Here is a 19,961-nt window from a genome sequence, read left to right as displayed (position 1 = left end):
GAGCAAAATGGAAAACAAAATTGAGGAGAGGGAGGAGGGTAGAGCGATTCATAGTAATCTTCCTGGAGACCAGATTCTCTCTTCATCAAAAAATGTTTTAAAAAGAATAAAGTACAAGATGGATGATCTTTGCCCTGTTGAAGAAGGCTAGGAACTCATTTGAATCCAAATTGCTAGAGCTGGGAGTTGTGCCACTCAGCTTTACCCTGACACTGAAGGAAAAGTTAAGAAATGGTCAGGTGACTAGGCAGGCAAAGGCCTTAGAGACTTCCGAGAATTTGGATAGGTCTGTTCATATCTGATACCATGTTAACTGAAAACCTTACAATCTCTGGATCATCTCACTATCTAAAGCAAGTGCTGTGGCTGAAATATAATGTTTTCCTGATTACTTGGTTTTAAATGTGCTTCCTCTAAGAAGTCAGACCAAGCAGTCAGGGAGAGGTTCTTGTGTGGCTTGTGAAAGCAGCCTTCCTTGCTGACATGTATCCATGTCCGTCTTCCGGTCTCCTCTGGCAGCCAGAGCTATTGCTATCTGCCTTACAATGATCAACTCCCTAACGAACAATGCCCGTGGATTTTAAAGAACAATTTTAAATGAAGATGAAAGAAGCTGGGCCCATGGCTTACCTTTGCTTTCTGATATATGATCCATCCTATAATTTGTGTGCTGTCGAACATATCCTGCCCAGGTCCCATAGCAATGCACATGTTAGGCTGGGACAAAATGAGACAAGATGTGTTCTTGGTGAAATAAGCAGTTATTTTAAGGAATGGAAAATTACAAGTGAATCTAAGCAAATAGATTTTTTTTTAAGCCACATTCTGGCATTTCTGTTCAGATAGTCTCTCAATTCACAGATTATGAAAAACAAAATCGTTCATGGAATTGGAGCAGCGAATATCTTTAGAAATCATCGTTGTAGCACCATACTTTCAAAAATAAGGAAACCAAGGCTCAGGTAGGTTAGAGAATTGCTCAGAGATTCTGCAGGCTGCTAACGTCGGAGCCGAGACTTACAGCCAAGGCGCTCCAGGTGCTGCACGTCTTTCCACTTGCTTGTTCCTGCCTATGGCTCTTGCTCATGATCGTCTTAAACTGAAACTCAGTTAAAATTATATTGGAACAACCAGCTGACCCTCTGGAAAAAAAAATCAGTAAATAAACCTGGCTCTATACCTCACTTCTTACCTCAGAAAAAATTGAGATTGATCAGATACTCAAATATTATAACTAGAACCAAAGAAATATTAAAAGAAAATATGAGGGAATATATTGTAAACTCTGAGTGTGGAAGACCTGTCTAAAAATTATATAGAACAAGCTTAATAAATTTGACAGTTTAAACATTTTACCATCCATATGGGGATAAAAAAGCATAATTAAGGCTGAAATACAACTGAAAAATGGCAGGGAGATGAGTTTGCCCTGTATATGACAAAGATTTTAATATATTATTATACATTCTTATTTAATATATTTATTATATTCATATATATAAATAAATAAGAAAAAACCATATTAATACCTTTTGATCCATCCATATCGAATTGGGTTTTCTCTTATTTACAGTAAAAGGCATCCTTTATGTGTGTCAAAATCATCACATGGTACACCTTAACCTTATACAATGTTATATGTCACTTACGTCTCAATAGAGTGGGGAAAAAAAATAAGAGCAAAACAAAAAATGCATCGTAAAAGATACACCATGGAATACTGATGAAAAGGTAATTCACAAACAAAAGGAAATGTAAATGGCCATTCAATATTAAAATACGTTCAATCTCACGAATAATTAAATGTAAGCTTAAACTATAAACAGAGAACTCTTTGCATAGTGTGTTGACAAAACCTGGCGGACTAACGAATGTGGCGTTGGTGAGAGCTTGAAGAAATTGTCACTCATGCACTGTGGGTGGAAATGTGACTGAGAGCATTTGGGTGATGTGTAGTGTGTATTAGAGATACTTTCTCTTTGACAGCAAACTCATTTTTAAGAATTTGTCCTAAGGTGAAACTCATACACATGTGAAAATATGTATGACAAGCATGGTGATCAGAGCATGCTTACACAAACAGAAGCAAAAAAGAACCGAGAGAGGGTGTGAAGTAAGAAAGGAAGGAGGGAAAGAAAACACTCATCAGTAGGGGATTGGCTAGCTGAATTATAATACTTAAAATTGAAAATTATGGAGTTAGTTTAAATGATGTTTTAAAGTACATTTACTGGAAATAAGGAAGCAGGTTATAGAACAGCACTACCCCAAGTGCATCAAACGGTGCATGCATATATGCGCGTGGAGGCATAAAAAGCTGTCTGCAAGGATGTGCGTTAAAATGTTGTGAGGCTAACTGTGGGGAGGGGGTACTCCTTTACATAAGTTTGTTTCCAATATTGTTTGAGTTTTTAACAAATATATATCACTTTTTAAAAAAACACTAAAGGTATTTTCTAAATTTAAGAAATTCTTTTTATGGAAACCACCTTGAAGAAGACATGGCAATGTTTGCCCATTTTCCTTTATCTTAAGCGAATCCTGGTTTTGATCAGAAAGCCGTCTCTCCCCTTGCAGTCAATGATCCCATTCCTGGTTCCAGGTAAGTCTAAGGCGATCATGGCAATTCCCTAGGCCTTGCCAAAGACTGGTCAGGCTTTAGCCAATCAACACGTACCATTCCCTCAGCAACTGCTTTGGTCCAGGGATGGGCATGTGACAAAAACTGACCCAATCAGCCTGAAGAGAATGTTTATTCCGTGGTTGAAGGAAAGGTTCTCTCTCTTCCATTGTATAAGCGGGAAAAAAGCATACACCTTCCTCACTGCTGACTGCCATCTTGCAAAAATGAGGGAAATGGAGAGAAACAGAATTCTGTTGTGGCAGGGGCTATGATTTTTGTTGTAATTTTTTCTGATTATAAAGTAAAGTATGTTCATTGTAGAAAAAATACAAAAATGCATAAATAGAATAAAAATAATAAAATAAAAAACAAATAGTATAAAAACCACATAACAGTGCCAAATGGTTAACAATTCAGTGTGTTTCACTTTGCATTTTTACTGATACATTTATTTTCAAAACCACAATCATAACAAATATGCAATATTAAATCCTGATTTTCTTACCCAGCATTATGTATTATGAGCTTTTTCTCCCATTAAGTATTCCAATAAGACATTAAATGGAGGCATAATATTCTATTGAAAAATAAGTATCATAATTTATTTGATACTTATAAAATTATATACATAAAAATAAGTATATAATTTATTTAACCATTTTATCTATGAATTTTGGAATTTAACAAGTAATCTTAAAATGTAATGTGAATCAATAATGTGTGAAAATTTTGCAAAAAATGAAAGGTAACAAGGAAGACTTTCTATATAAAAATAGTAATATATAATATAAAAGTGTAATTGCTAAAACTATATTGCTAATTGAGTGGGGCTGACTAGGATAGAACAAATAGCCGAGAAACAACGTTGACTAAAACTAATATCACAGGTGAAATGTTCTATAAACACAAAGGGCAAGAACCCAGAAACTAGTATCTGCTGTTCATGTCAAAGTTGAAAAAAATCTAAATGAACATGCGGGGGAAGCAGTTAAATAAATGATGGTGCGGCCTTAGTTGTTGTCTTTAAAATTTACCACGCAGACCTGTGTACAGTCATAAAAAGATCTTTAAGACAAATTAGGTGGAAAACTCAAGTCCAAGATCAATAAAAAATTATGAGTAAATAAGTCATAAAGTTTCATTTGTGAATGCACAAATACATAGGAAGAGGTGTGAGGGTGGTGCTCCTGGCAAGGAGAGAGGGTAGAGTGGAGGGAGATGAATAGAGCATTTTACTTCTAACTATTCTCTATGCTTCTGTGTTTTTTCAAGTTTTTACAGCAAGATATTTTTTGTTTGTAATTTTAAAAGAAAGGAAAAAAATTTTTGATTTTATGTTTTAAAAAAAACCCCTATAGACTTCATAATCAGTGAGAAATGTCTCAGGCAGACAGTTTTTGGTATGAACATGTGACTTCAGAAATGCCAAGGCAAAACGTTTCAGACTGTTCAAGTTTGAGGAAGGCTATTCAATCTCTGACATTTACTAAATTGTCTCACCATTCAAAACACTTAACAGTCAATCAAATGGAAAACTATAATTTTATCCAATCAAAATTTAGTGGATGCTTTTGAGAAGAGCAAATGCTAGAGGTGAGTAGGCCAGTGTATACTTGGGGAAAACATATTTGTAAGTAAATAATGAATATTTAAATATAAAATGTACATGAGATGCAAAAACAAAGATTTCATGTCATAATTACCTACCCCTCCAATAGGACAAGAGCTATTGGGGTTGTCACAAGACTCTCCTGTGTTGATGCAATGCGGGCCGAGAGTATTTGGGGACACATCTCCCAGGTTTGATGAAGCAAAAGCTGCTACGTACGGTCCCTGCCAAAAGAAACATCCAGTTGCCTTTTATTCTGTTTCATTTCTCATAATGATTTCCATTAAAAATGCAAACTCAATCCACTCTGGTGAACTATTCAAAATCATTTATATACAATAAAAGAAGGATGTACAATATTCCAAGAATTTTTTTTTTCTCAAAAGGCTCACATCACAGTCGGCATACGTGTTATTACTCATGATATCAACTACCAATAAAACTGTTCCAAGGGCTGGCCCCGTGGCCGAGTGGTTAAGTTCGCGCGCTCCGCTGCAGGCGGCCCAGTGTTTCGTTGGTTCGAATCCTGGGCGCGGACATGGCACTGCTCATCAGACCACGCTGAGGCAGCGTCCCACATGCCACAACTAGAAGAACCCACAACGGAGAATACACAACTATGTACCGGGGGGCTTTGGGGAGAAAAAGGAAAAAATAAAAATCTTTAAAAAAAAAAAAAAAAAAAAAACTGTTCCAAGTTGGAGAGTTTCAAATTTGTGCCTCAAACAGAAACATTTTGACAAGAAACCCAATGTGCAACAACAAATTATAAAAGGCTGAAATTCAGTCTAGTCTCTGGTGGTGTACCTGGAGCTCAGAGATCCATTTGCCCTTTAAAAATAAATACACTATTGACTCAAAAAGAAAAAAGTCAACCCAGATTTTCCTGTTGCACGACTGAACCTAAATATAGCATCCGCTATCCAGACCAGCCCCTCCATGTATCTTTTCTATACTCTTCCATCTGAAGTAACAACATATAACCTTTAAAGAGGAGTATGAAGCTTTAACCTCAACCCAACTGGTCTACCATTCTACCTTAAAACTCTTAAATTTTCTTAGGGAAAGAGAAAAGCAAGTATCAGAGATCATGTGTCTTTTTTGGTTCTGAAAAGATAGCTTATCTCAATGTGCCTAGCACCCAGCCAGTGATCATAAATGGGAACCTCCTTTCTTTTCCCTAAAATGCAGGCTAAAATGAAAAAATAGAGTTTTGTCAACAAAGGAGCTAAAGATCAGACCAAATGTTCATGGGGCTAATATCTTTATAATGGATCATTTAGTCTAGGCAAGGGCCTGGGACTCTCATCCCATCATATATTTCTCTGCATTTGGGGCTTGGACACTGGGGTCAAGCAGAGCAGGCTCTCTCTTCCCACTCACCTATCTGTAATCAGTAATTTACACAGAGCTGAGGAGCTGCCTGGAGTACAGGGACTGGGTTCCTGGCACCCCATCTCTGATCCCATCCGTCACTGCATTTCAAAGTTACAAAAACAAGTCCAATGCATTAGGGTTGTCTCTGACTTAGGCCTTATTGCAGGAAAGCAGAACAAAGTCCTCGAAAGATAATTCACCATTAAGAGGGAAGTCGCAACCAGTGAAAAGGACTCATCACCTGTCATTCAGATTCTGACACCATCAAGAAGGTGCTTAATACTTTTACAGCTCTGAAAACAAAAGTAAATATCAACACAGTTTATCATATTCCCAAATTGATCAAAAACTATTATATGTTACAAAAATCTTTAACTTGCCCTTCCTTATCCAACTATTCGTAACTTTATGAAGCCATCAATATAAGTAGTATTTGACATAAAATTTATTAGTCATTTTTACATTTTCTTTTCCTATTAGGGAGGTTGGAGAATTCTTACTATCCAAGCATATCAGTGTGACGTCCATGATGACATTTTACTCTGAAGATTTGAATCAGCTATTCTGAACGTTGTGTGAATGATGACACTCAATGAATTAGGATGAAGTTTTCAACAACATAAATTCTCACCTCTCCGGGTAGGTAGCCTTTGTTCTTTTCTTGCTCAAACAGGTAAGATGCATAGCCCATATTGTCACTATTTACAAGATGATTGCTGTTGTTCATGCTGACTGGGTGGACAGCAAACCAGCTGAAACAGAGCGAGAAGCCCTAAGTTAATGAAGAGAACCAGGTAACTGGGGCCAAGAACAATGACTGGGATCTTAAGTTTTCTCCAGCAAGAAAAAAAATTTTAATGATAGGCATTTCACATTTAGGTTCTTTCATTGTCAATAAGATTAAATCACTAGTAATAGACCCAAGAAGTCCAATCATTTAACTTCAATTAAAAATACAAAACTCTCTTTTTATGAATATTTCACCATTGTCATCTTCATCATAAGCTTTTAACAAGATCCAAGACTGGTCAGTTACCAGAGGGTAAACCTGAAGAACTGCATAGAAATAATAGACTTTGTCCTTCAAGACAGGTGCACACGTAATAATTATTCAAATCACTCCAACCCAATTCAATAGACACCTACTGAGAGTCTGCTGTGTGCCAAGCAGTGAACAAACTGCAGTTTACTCTCAGAATCTGCAAGATGTGGACAAATGGCTTTACTACAGCGTGACAAATGTTATAAAGAAACAGGCATAAAAAGATATTTCCAGAATGGAAGGCTGTAAAGCAGATTAACTTAAATGTTCAGGAAAAGAGAGATACCAATTCAGAAAGCATGAGGCTAATTTAGAATTGTTAAAAATCTTTTGTTGATTTAGTTCTTGCCCGGAAACTTAAACATTTCAGCTTACATTCCTACCTAAGTGATATAGTGCGCAAAAGTGAACATTTGCTTAATGACTAAGAATGTTTTTGGACTTGAAGTTCATCCCTCAGGTTTCAGTTCCCATTGCCCAACAGGTAAATCTGTAGGTCAGAGGTGGCTGGCACAATACCCACGGGGGCTGGGTAGGTAATGTAAATGAGTTAGCTGGTTGGTGCAATAGGGACTGGTGTGGACTGTGGAGATCTGGAGGCGTTTGCACAGTCTGAAGACCGCAGCCTCTACTGTGCTCCAGTCAAATGTTGCCTTAGGGGATTGTAAGCCAGTGCTGCCAGATATTCCTATTTTTTCAAAAGAAACCACAAATCCATGTTTTTGTGAAATATTTATCTATTTAAAAATTCTTAGTGAAGTAAATGGCATGGAGACAAGAGAGGGGAACTGTTACAAATTAAGAGACTTAAGACAGGTAGCCACAAAAGTTAGACTGTGGACTGTGTTTGGATTGTGATTCAAGCAAAACAACAGATACTGATACAGTTGGGGAAAACTGAACACAGAGTGAGTTTTAGACCATATTAAGAAATTATTTTTAATTTTGTTGGTTGTGATACTGAATCATAGTTATATTTTTTCATTTTTTATCTGGTAGAGATACACACTGAAATATTTATTAGTGAAATGATATGATATCTGGTATTTGCTTTTAAATATTCTAGCAAAACAAACCAACAAAAAGGACCAAAGGATGAAACAGAATGTCAGAGTATTGCTAATTATTGAAGCTGGATAATAGTTACATGGAGATTCATTAGACTAATCGCTCTAAATTACTATGTATTTGGAAGTTTCCATAATAGGTTTGTTTTTTCCATGTTGACATCCATTTCAAAATTTTTTAAACAGCGTTAGGCCAAATCACCAGTGTCTAGGCTGAATTCAATCCCCTGTGCAAAGGTACAGAAGTTTAGGCTGAAGGTAGTTCTAAGGTCATCGCCTAGAAATTACTTGCAAGGTTTTCCATATTTTTAAAAACCCTTATATTAGTTTCTTTTTTGTGATTTGTCTCTTTCTTCTAAAACTCAAATGCCAGGGGAAATTCTAGTCAATCAGTGTTTTCTAGTTAGTTGGAGTCCGCTTTTTTTGTAGTTTTACTCCATTTAGTTTGGAAGGAAAATGGGGTGATAGCCATGACAGTTCCATGGTTCCCCAACCAAAATATTTCTGTCTAGTGTGATCACCCCGTGGTCAGCCAGATTCAGCCACACCACAAGCTCTCCAGCGCAATCAAAGGACACCCATAGGACAATTTTATCAACATTGACTATCATTTAGCACGTATTAGGTGAAGACTTTATATACAGGATCTCATTTTATTCTCACAAGAACCCTCTGAGTCACATGCTATGGTTATCTTCATTTTACAACTAAGGAAACAAAGTCTCAGAGTGATGAAGTAAGCTGACCAAGGTCACACTTCTTGTAAGTCAAGAAGCAGGGCTATGAATCCAGGTTTGTCAGACCATAGCCCGTGTTCTTAGCTGCTGTGGGATACTGGCTCTGTCCCTTCTGTTCGTTCACTTGTTCATTCAATACACATTAAGTTAACTTTGACTCTATGCCAGGTGCTGGGGACATAGAGATGAATGAGGCATCATCTCGCCCTTGAGAAACGCTTCACAGGGATGTGACATTTGAGCTGGGTCTTAAAAGATGAGTAGGAACTTGGCAAGGGGATCACTGGAGACAAGTCATTCATACCCAAGGCAAGGAGATGTGAAGGGGTGCAGTGTGTTCAAAGAATGGATAGTTAGGGTAAGCAGAGCAGAATGGACAAGGAGAGATGGTGGTGGTTCCATTCATTCAATCAACATGAATTGATTAGTTGCCAAGTCTGTGGTTGGCATTGTGTTAAACCCCGAGAAACAAAGAAAAATCAGGTGTGTTGTCAACCGTCAAGAAACCACGATACTATCTGTGGAGAAAGCAAATGCTAAGAATTTTGGTCTACTAATTAGACTCTGGACTTGAATTCTTATTTATTTTCATTTATTTTAGACCTTGCAAAATTAATTGAACTTTTCCTCCACAAAACTAAAAAAATAAGCATTCAAAAAGGTTATTTGAATTTCAGAGTAACAAGATGCTGTATGTTTCCTCGTCTGCCCCTTGAAATACGTGCTATTAAAATATCAGGCTTGTCACAGCAACCAAAGTACTGTGGTAACAGATGAATATTTATAAAAATACACAGAAAGGTGGTCATTTTAATTTAAGAAGGGTGTACTCACAATTTATTTTATCCAGTCAAAAAATATTCAACAAAGCATATTTCAAAAGAGAGGAAGAAATGTTTACGTAGCTTCAAAAGAAGTTAGAAAAAGACATAAAAGGATGAATATGTCCCTGCTAATATACATTTGTAGATAATGGTTATGTCACAGCTAGGATGCACAATAGAAAGCTGGGATCATCTTGAATCAGCATGATGCAATTGAGAGTACTGAGGAAAATCGAGAGATCTGAGATATTATCCTGGCCTGCAGCAAAGTTAGTCAATTTCTGGATCTCTGTTTCCTGAGACTGAAAAATAATAGATTTTAACTATGTTTTGTGAATCAACAAACTACAGATTAATATAGAATATTGTAATTATTTTCTCCTCCTGTATAATTGAGGCATTTGAAGCAGAAGATCTCTAGGGCCTGTCTCAGTTCAGACATTGTGTGCTTCCTACTTTGAAACAGAAAAGAAAAGCCAAATGCAAAATCGAGCTTCTTGCATATTCTAAAACAGAAATAAACCCATCCCAGGTTCCATTCTCTCAGATCTGGGCCAGCATGTTCAGCATGCAGGTCGTGCCCTGCACAAAGGTGACTGACAAAGCAGGTTAGCAGAGGCTGAAACCCAGCCACTGCTCAGCTCACTGAGCTAGGCACCTCAGTCAGCCCAGAGAAGGGAGCACCTACCTATGTGTGATGTGCACCAAGATCCTATGTGCCAGCTGTGGCCCTCTCCAACCTAAATGCCACCCAATAGGGAAAGAGAATATTGTGCATCCCTTCAACAGTAGTGTTCATGAAGTTGCGTAATAACATGGAAGCTCTTTGGATAAATACAGTACAGGAAGCAGTAGTGGGTTAAAAAATGTTCCCCCAAAATTCATGTCTACCAGAACCTCAGAATGGGACCTTATTTGGAAATAGAGTCTTTAAAGATGCAATCAAGATAAAGAATAAGTGAGATCATACTGACTTAAGTCCTAAATCCAATGACTGGTGTTCTCATAACAAAATGAAAGGAACAGAGGGACACCCAGAGACATAGAGAAATAGGCGATGTGAAGATGGAGGCAGAGATTGGAGGGATGTGTCTAAAAGCCAAGGATTGCTGGCAACCGCCAGAAGCTAGGAGAGAGGCATGGAACAGATTCTGTCTCAGAACCTCCAGAAGGAACCAAACCTGCCAACGCCTTGATTTCAGACTTCTGGCCTCTTGACCCGTGAAAGAATAAATTTCTGCTGTTTTAAGCCAGCCAGTTTGTAGTAATTTGTTATGGCAGCCCTAAGAAACTAAGACAGAGACCATGCGTTTTAGTGGCTAATAGTATAGCTCTGGAGCCAGACACAAGTTACTGCACCTGTTTGACCCTCAGTGTTCATATCTGTAATATAATAATAGTAGGAGTATCTGCCTCACAGCATTTGACAATTAAAGGAACAAATGCATCTAAGGTGCTTAGCACAAAGATTGGTTTATACTGAGAATGGGATAAATCATTATTATCATGATATTGATGATGCTGATACCGATACTACAGCTGCTGCAGCTGATGGCGATGATGATGGCAATGATAACGGAAAAAGATACAAAGCTCTGTGTGTGTATATATTCCAGAAGATCAATACAATGTTAAAATGAATGGTGTGTGTGTGTGTGTGTGTGTGTGTGTGTGTGCATTCAACATGTATATTTGACCCATATAATATGGGCACCAAATAATTAAATGGGGAAACTCTGCCCTCTTGTGGCAGAGACTTGAGAGCTGACAAAACACCCATATGCTCCTCTATTTCCCACTAGCAGAGCAGGGCATGTGAATAGCTCTGGCCAATAACATGTGTGCAGAAGGACCACCCAATTTTTATTAGACATTGCATGAGTAGGAAATGTGCACATTGAAAGTCTTTAATGTGTTAAGCCACTGGAATTTCACAGTCCGTCTGTTGTGGCACCTGGCATTTATCACCCTGATTAACACCCCTCTTTTTCACCTCCCTGACAGTCCTCCTCACTCTGCCCCACCACAAACTGGGGAAGGAGAGGAAAGGGTGTTTCCGAATTTTACCAAAGGGGCAACCTGAATTTTAAACAAGCAGAAGCAATGAATACAGACCAGACTGCTCAGATTAAAGAAAGACAATGAGCTGTAGCCAGAGGAGCCCTTCTGAAGGTACTGGTAAACTCAGTGGCCAGCATGCTGGGGGATCTTTCTATCACCTCTCCTCCTTTCGTCATCTTCAAAAGTCCCAGATGAAAGAGCCCCTCTCAGTAATGTAGTTGGAGAGATATCTGGTTTGAGTGGATTCCATTAAGTGCCTACAGTCAAAATTCTTTCACCCTAATTGGTATGATTAAGTGATCAACAAAAGTAAAATACGAAATGGCCAATAAGAGTATTTTTTTAATTCAGTCTAACCAACTAGGAATTGAGGAAATTGAAAGGAAAATAAGTGTTTTCTCTTTTTTTTTTGGTCTATTAGTTAGCAACAATTGTAAAGCGTAATAATACCAAGTTTGGCAAAAACACGGGAAACAACACTTTGCTCATGTGTGGGTAGCAGAAGTATAAACCAGCAAAACCTTCCCAGAGGGCCATTTGGCAATTTATGAGAAACGCCTTAATAATAAGCATTCCTCTTTGGCTCAGCAATCCCACTTCTAGAAATTTAGCTTAAGGAAATCATTGGAATAGATGCAAGAAATTAAGGAACAGATACAAGATATCTGTTCAAGATGCTTATCAGTGTACTTTATGATGCAAAAAACTATAAATATTGAATAATGTACTTAGTTGAGTACATTATCATACATATAATGGAATACTATATAGCAATTTTAAAATGGTGATTTAAAAAATTCTAAGTAGCATTGAAAGATATTCATAAGATGTTTCTCTTGCTTTTTTTTTTTTTTTTTTTTGGTAAGGAAGACTGGCCCTGAGCTAACATCTGTTGCCAATCTTGTTCTATTTTGTATGTAGGATGCTGCCACAGCATGGTTTGATGAGCAGTATGTAGGTTTGTGCCTGGGATCCAAACCAGTGAACCCCAGACTGCCGAAGTGGAGCATGTGAACTTAACCACTACACCACCGGGCCAGCCCCCATAAAGTGTTTCTAAGTGAAAAAAAAAGTTATCAAACTGTATATCCAATAAAGTCTTACATTTTCAAAATACAAAAAAAATGTATAAATATGATTAGGAAAAGTCTAAAAGACTATGTAACAAACTATCAACAAGGATTATCAAGTCCCAGGATTACCAAGTGACTTTTAAATTTTTTCTTTCTTTTTTTTTTTTTTGGCTGGCTGTTGAAATTTTAGAAAATATATGAACAAAAAAAAGATTAAAAAATCAGTTGAGGGGCCAGCCGGGTGGCACAGCGATTAAGTTCACACGTTCCACATTGGTGGCCCAGGGTTCACCAGTTGGGATCCTGGGTGCTGACATGGCACCGCTTGGCATGCCATGCTGTGGTAGGTGTCCCACATATAAAGGAGAGGAAGATGGGCACGGATGTTAGCTCAGGGCCAGTCTTCCTCAGCAAAAAGAGGAGGATTGGCAGCAGATGTTAGCTCAGGGCTAATCTTCCTCGAAAACAAAAAACCACTTGATACAACACCAAGAGTGAACTCTAACGTAAACTATGGACTTTGGGTGATGATGATGTGCCATGTAGGTTCATCCCTTGTAACAAATGTACCACTGTGGTCCCAGATGTTGATCCAGGGGAGGGTGTATCTATTGGGAGCCTGGGAGTATATGGGAAGTCTCTATACTTCCTGCTTAATTTTTCAGTGAACCTAAAATGGCTCTAAAAAATAAAGTCTATTTAAAAAAAAGATCCCAGCCCTGGCACAGCGTCACTTCTGCCAACTTGTATTGATCAAAGCAGTCTCAGAGCTGGGCAAATTCCAAGGGCTAGAGAAATCATTTCCACCTCTTGATGGGGACTGTGATGGTCACTTTGCAGAGAATATATGGGATAAGAGCTATTATTGTGGCCATCTTTGGAAATTACAATCTGCCATTTAAAGATTTTTTTTAAAAAATCTCTATCAATCCTAAAAAAAAGTAAGAGAGGAGGTAAAAAGAAGCATTGAAAAAGTGAGACAAATAGCACAAAGTGAAGAAATATAGAAAAGTCCAGATATATAAAAATTTCAATTCCTGAAAATAAACTAAGCTCGTTCATTGAAAGATATTGTCAGAGTGAAAAATGAAGTTATATGATATTCACAACAGATACCTCTAAAACTTAAGAAAAAAGAGAAGTTGAAAGAAAATGATAGAAAAATATACATGGCAAATTCTAACCTGCAGAGAAATGAGTTAGCCATATTAACATGAGAATACATAGACTGTGAGACCAAAAAAATCACTATTAGATAGAGTCACCAAAAAAAACCACCTGATAGCTCAGTACATGGACATAACATTGTTAACATTTTCCACAGTATTTTAAAGCTGCTAGTGCCTAGAGTAAGTAAAGTCAAGTAAACATCCACCTTTACAGAATGACCTTTTAATCCTGCTTATCTCTTATTATACGTTCCATGTAGGGACATGGACAGAAGAAAATGTACCTGAACATTAACCATTGTTAACTTTGGGAAGTGTAAATTTGAGTTAATTTTTCTCTTTTTTCTACTTTCCTATATGTCTCAAGTTTTCTATGGTGAGTACTTATTATTTTTTACTGAAAAAAAAATGGAAAAAATAATAACTTTCCAAATCTCTTTGGATTAAGAACTTTCTAGAAATCCAACAATCAAGTAAGTCCAATGTCTTCTGCTGGTTATGACAACTGGTTATTTGGTTCCTAAATTTGGGACAAATTAAATTAACAAGCATGATTTATCTCTGTTATCAGTCAGCTACATCCTCCTTGTCATCAAAAACCCTTATTAAGCACCTTCACTTTACATGGGGATGGATCAGACACAGCATGAAAACTCACTACACAGCCAAGGTCTATACTCCCCTGGAGGAACAATACAGACAAGCTGATAGGAAAGTTGGAGCAGGAAGACAGCGTCAAGCTTCACAACAACATAGAAGGGGCAGAACAGGACAGAGAAATTCAGTGAAGGATATAGGAATAGAGAGCAGGGCTTCCCACACCAGAGTTAACGCTCATGGAGAGGGTATTTATAAAGACAAAGGTGAGATGAGACAGAGAGAAGAGAAGAGGTCAAGAACAGTGGGTGAAAGGCAGTCACTGAGGTTTCCATACTTGCTAGTTGAGTGGGGTTAAGTAGTTTGAGGGGAGAATGTAGAGGGTAGAACAGAGAGTCATAGAGACTAGATAGTCAGTCATGTAATTCAAGATGTCACAGTCATAGATGGTAGATGTACACACACACCCCCCATGACTGAGTTATGTAAGTTAATATCATTCGAATAAATTAGTTAAATTTCATAAATCGAGTTTTTCTGTGTGTACAAAAAATATTCAAATAGGTTGAAAAATCACTGTTCCTGTTCTTTTTTAAAATATACCTTTAAAGGGCCCCCTTACATGATCGCTTTCTGTAAAAGGATTTGCAATGTATAAAGTAGAAGACAATGGAGCAATCATTCAAACACCTGTTCAGACTTTCTTACAGCTCCGATGAATAGGAGCCATGTTGTACCAACGTCTAGAGGGCTGACAAGGTAAGGAAAAAAAGGAAAGAAAAGAGTCCAGAAGAAAATTTGGCAGAAGCAAAGAGGTCGGAGAAGGGAGAGAAGTGAGACAAAGCTTGTCCTGTTGCACCATGCTTGAGGAAATGAGTCGGTCCCACCCGCTGCCACACCTACAGCCACCTGCACAAGGGCGACTGTGTGAGAAATGGCTCTCCACCACCCAGAGCTGCCATTCAGATTATCTGCCCTTATGACTTTCCTTTTGGTGCAGATGTGTGAATCTTCTGTTTTGTTTTCTCCCTTCATAGTTTCTTCATACAGCTGGTGTCTTGCTACATCAGGATCTCTCAAGACTCAGTTTCTTCCTCTGTTGGATGACAGACTCATTCTTGGAGGTGCCTTCCAGAGTCCCACAAAGGGAATTTGTAAATGCCACACAACTTACATTTTAATTCAAAATTCAGAACATTTCAAACATGTTCTCCACATCTGGAGAAAAATCATTTACTGTTTCTGCATATGGTAGTATCAGGCAAAAAGATAGAGATATTTTCCTTACATAGATAGGTCAACTGGAGCAAATGGCGGCCTCACATTTGTAGAGGACTTAATGGTCATGAAATAATTTCATGCACAAAATTCTATTTCATTCCTCAAGTTATCCTTTCTAATCCTTCAGGAGCCCCTAACTCTCAACCCCAGCTTAAAACACACCAAGGATTTTCCATTCCCCGTGGTATAAAGATCAAAATCTTTACCATGGCATCTAACTCTACCTCTAACTTTATCTCACCACAGCCTGTCCCAATGTCCTCTGCATTCCAGCCACACAGAACTTCTATCAGTTCCTCAAATGGACCACAGGACTTTTGCACATGCTTCTCTATCTGTGTTAAAATTTCTTTTCCACCCTCCATTTTGCCATTTAATTCCTACCCTTCCTTCAGTTTTCAGCTCCATTGTCACTTTTTCACGGAAGCCTTTCCCAGTCTCCCTGACCAGGTCAAAGCCATTTAAGAAGGCTCTACATAACTTCCTTTCTTAGCACTTAACCTAATTATAATTATACAAGTATTTGTGTGACTATTTGAATACCTTTTGTCTCCACTAGTAGATTGTAAGTTCTATAAGGGTAGCAACTACGTCTATTTTTGCTCATCAGTGTATCTACAGTACTAGCTCAGTTCATGAAATGTATATTCCTAATACTTGATAACTGAATGGATAATAATCTCTTTGGGGAGAGAAGCTATTACATCCACAGAGAGTTTAAGGGAGTTGTCAAGGAACACAGACACAGGTATTTGATTCCAAGGTATTTGGTTCCTGATTTCAAGGCTAGGAAATGCATCATCCCAGGATTGGGAAGTATCTCATAGCACACAGTAGGTGCCTAGTGCAGACTTGTTGAATAAAGAAATGAAAATAAGTGGAGGCCGGCCGCATGGCCAAGTGGTTAGTTCATGCACTCCACTTCGGTGGCCCAGGGTTCATTAGTTTGGATTCTGGGCATGGACATACACACCGCTCATCAAGCCATGGTGTGGCGGCATCCCACATGGAAGAGCTAGAGTGACCTGCAACTGGGATACACAATTACGTACTGGGGCTTTAGGGAGAAGGAAAAAAAAAAAGAGGAAGATTAGGAACAGATGTTAGCCCAGGGCGAATCTCCTCACCAAAAAACAAACGAAAAAAAGAAGTTTGGAAAATGCCATTTTTAAACAAAAAAAAGAAATGAAAGTAGGAAAGAATAAATTGTGAACTTCAATATGGTTTTCAGTATAAAGAAAATAGTCTTGGCTGTGACTTTGGATGGGTCACATCACCTTTCTAGGCCTTAGCTGAAGTTTGAACTAAATGATCTTCGTGCTCTGCGAATCTGAGATTCTGTGCTTCCAAACTCCTCCTACTTTGGGATTCTGTTTAACATCAGGCACCTTCATGTGGTGGCTGAGTTACTTTGCAGCCCAGATTTGATTTTATGTTTTGGATCATTTTTAATGTATTCAAAGAGCAATTATCACTATGCAACAAGAGGCAATTGCAGGAGCAATTACATCAAGGATAACATATGGCAGCTATAGAAACAATGGAAAGTTATTGCAGAGTGATAAGCAGAGCAGATGGAAAAGTGTTGTTATAACCTTGACAGTTGACCCTGGGGCTTCTAGATATGTTATATAGTTATATGCAAGGAAGCAAAGAACATCTGGGCAAAAAGAGAGCACTTTTGAGTTTTCTGTTGGCATTGTTACATGATTCAGAAACTAATAAAAGGGAAGCGTGAATGGTCTCAGTCATTCAGCCAAGAGTTAAGTTGAAACTATAAGAGAAAAGCGACTTTCTTATCCCCCCAAAATTGGGGTACTCCATCTAGCTAGTCATAGATATATGCTCTTATCCTGACTGCCTCCCAACCAGATTCCCCACTAAAGTGCTCCCCAGTCTGGAGCTAGCTTACTTGTCCAGATTCATCTCTCACCCTCTCCCTGACCTTGCCAATTCTCTGGCCTCACCCTCACTGTTTTTTTCACCCATGAAAAACCCCACGGCTCCTTCAGGTCCAGTTCAAATGTCATTTTCTCTGTGAAAACTTCCGCAATGCTCTCAAGTAGACCTCTGTGCTACCCCCTCCAAATTCCCACAGCACTGACAAATAGAAATGGCAAGCAATAGGATATATTGGAGTATTTGAAGAAGCCATTTGGTGTAAACCTAATTCGGCCTTTGTTTTTTCCGAAAGAGCCTGACGTGGCCATTGAGCAGGCATTATATATCTGCTTTAAACATTTACTATGGCAAGAACAAATGCCCTTAAGATAAAGGTGCAACTTCCCCCAACATTGGCATATCCTTAAGGATAAGCATCTTTCCTTAGGCTAGGAACTGATTGCTGCACTCACCTTTGACCACCCAGCTTGAGACAACAGACCTGCCACCCTGCTGTGTCCACCGAGACAGCAGACCTACCTGCTGTGTCCATCAATCGCTGTGCCGACAAAGCAGTCTCATGACTATTGTAAAAGGGACATTTCGATCACATATGAAGCATCCTCTTTGGGGGGTATATAACCACTCTGTACACCCCACTTCTTGGGTGCCCTATCTTCCTTGGGAAGAAAGGCCCCAGGCCATGGTCCTCACATGTTAGCTCAGAATTAACTCACCCAAATTTTCTTATAGACTGGCATGGATTATTTTTGTCGACAGGACTTATTTATGCTCAGGTGATAGCACTGATGGCCATCTGATTCATGTTGTGATTACTGTCTGTCCGTCTCTGTCTACCCCAATCACTCCTCTAGCCTCTAAGACCCTTGAGGACAGGGACCATACCTTGTTCGTCATAATAGACCCCAAGCACACAGTTGCATGCCTGACTTTTAGAAAGTCTATTGAGTTAAATGCTGGGTGACAACTAATCAGTAGATGTATTTATTGTCATGGAAGAATAAGTCCTAGGATGCCAACCCATGTAATAAAGTTTATTTCATCAGGGATTTTTCAATGACCTCACCTTAAACCCAAAGAATTAACTCCAATGCTAAGAATTTCAAGCACTCCGATAGGCCAATAATGGAGTTTTTAGAAGAGGTAGAATATTACTCTGATTCTTATGTTTTACCTAAAAATATTAAACTCTTTTCAATGCCAGGCACAGAACTAGAGCTTTACATACTTAATGCCATTTAACCTTCAAAGAACCCTATGAGGTATTACGATTCCCATTTTCAGATAGAATAGTTGAGATGAAGTAGATAAGTTCCTCTCTGCAGGCCATGGGGTTAGTAAGTGGCATGGCTGGGATTTGAACCCAAGGCCTAAAACCTAGACCTAAAACCTAAATCCTGAACTTGAACTTCTCACCACCATGCTGTGCTCCACATAGTTATAAGGCCAAACCTGGTATCTGAACTGTGGGTCATAGTCTTTAATGTTTTTCTTCACCTCTTATTACTTTTAATTTACTGTTAATTTTACCCACGTAAACTATTTCACTTAGATATTTCATAATTCTACCTGGAAGAACCTGACCCCCTTTACTAACACTTATTATTAACATTTTAAGGACTCACTTTATCCCTCCATTTTAGAGATAATAAAACACAGAGCAGTTATTTAACTTGGCCAAAGTCACATAGCTAATAAGGATGAGAGCCCAGAGCAAACCCAAGCCATTTGACTCTCGCACCTAAGTGCCATCATACACTTCCTTAGAGCTCCCTGTGTCATTTGAAAATCCACATGTGAAGGTGTCTGGTGCTGTTACCTACCCAGTCAATCCCTGAGTCAGTCCAATTGCAGCGACCAAAATCACATATGAATGTAAATGCCTTCTTTTTGAAGAAAACAAAATCCACAGTTTTTTAATATATAAAAAGGTACTGAAATCTGTGTCAAGCTGTAATTTTACCTCATCTGCTTCCTGTAGGTGGTCTCAGTTATGCTTTTATCACTAACTGCTATTGTCCTACATTAGACTCAACTTAATCCTTTTAGAAAAACACAGGTAAATAATCTCAAACCCATAATCATTTGCCTGGTTGGTCAGATGGTTTTCTCATTTTACCAAGAGATAATTGTCCACCATCATAGAAGTTCCACATATGAGATCTTTTTATTTTTCTGCTTTTTGGTGAGGAAGATTGGCCCTGCCCTGACATCTGTTGCCAATCTTCCTCTTTTTTGTTTTTCTCCCCAAAGCCCCAGTACATAGTTGTACATCCTAGATGTATGTCCTTCTAGTTCTTCTATGTGGGATGCCGCCACAGCATGGCTTGATGAGCAGTGTGTAGGTCTATACCCAGGATCCAAATCTGTGAACCCCAGGCCACTAAGCAGAGTGGGCAAACTTAACAACTATGCCCCTGGGCTGGCCCCCACATATGAGATCTCGATACAGTAATAAGCACTAACATTTACTGAGTCTTTATATCATATGCCAGACGATGTGTTGAACTTCTTCCCGCAGATCCCTCATTTACATTGTCTTTTTATTAGCCCTGTTTTATAGGTGAGGAACTATGCCCTGGGAAGCTGAGACCCTTGC

The 19,961-nt window shown here is 38.5% G+C and overlaps 2 protein-coding genes across 3 annotated transcripts in view; one reads left to right on the top strand and one right to left on the bottom strand.

Annotated features, from left to right (window-relative positions):
* Positions 1-6,104, top strand: part of A1CF (APOBEC1 complementation factor) — a 161,381-nt gene extending 155,277 nt beyond the window's left edge. Inside the window, exon 13 of the transcript XR_011495094.1 lies at positions 6,090-6,104. The gene's annotated coding sequence lies outside the window, so the exon portion shown is untranslated. The remainder of the gene's footprint in view (positions 1-6,089) is intronic.
* The window catches only part of LOC106847425 (putative neutral ceramidase C), a 105,605-nt gene that overhangs the window by 45,251 nt on the left and 40,393 nt on the right, over positions 1-19,961 (bottom strand). For both annotated transcript variants that reach the window (XM_044754960.2, XM_044754966.2), the window contains exons 8-10: positions 6,241-6,361; positions 4,331-4,456; positions 631-717 (exon numbers count right to left, since the gene is read on the bottom strand). In XM_044754960.2, the coding sequence (XP_044610895.2) occupies positions 631-717; positions 4,331-4,456; positions 6,241-6,361 (334 nt within the window). The remainder of the gene's footprint in view (positions 1-630; positions 718-4,330; positions 4,457-6,240; positions 6,362-19,961) is intronic.

This window comes from Equus asinus, chromosome 2 (genome assembly GCF_041296235.1).
Source record: "Equus asinus isolate D_3611 breed Donkey chromosome 2, EquAss-T2T_v2, whole genome shotgun sequence".
Taxonomy (NCBI): Eukaryota; Metazoa; Chordata; class Mammalia; order Perissodactyla; family Equidae; genus Equus; species Equus asinus.
This window is presented reverse-complemented; position numbering and strand designations above follow the sequence as displayed.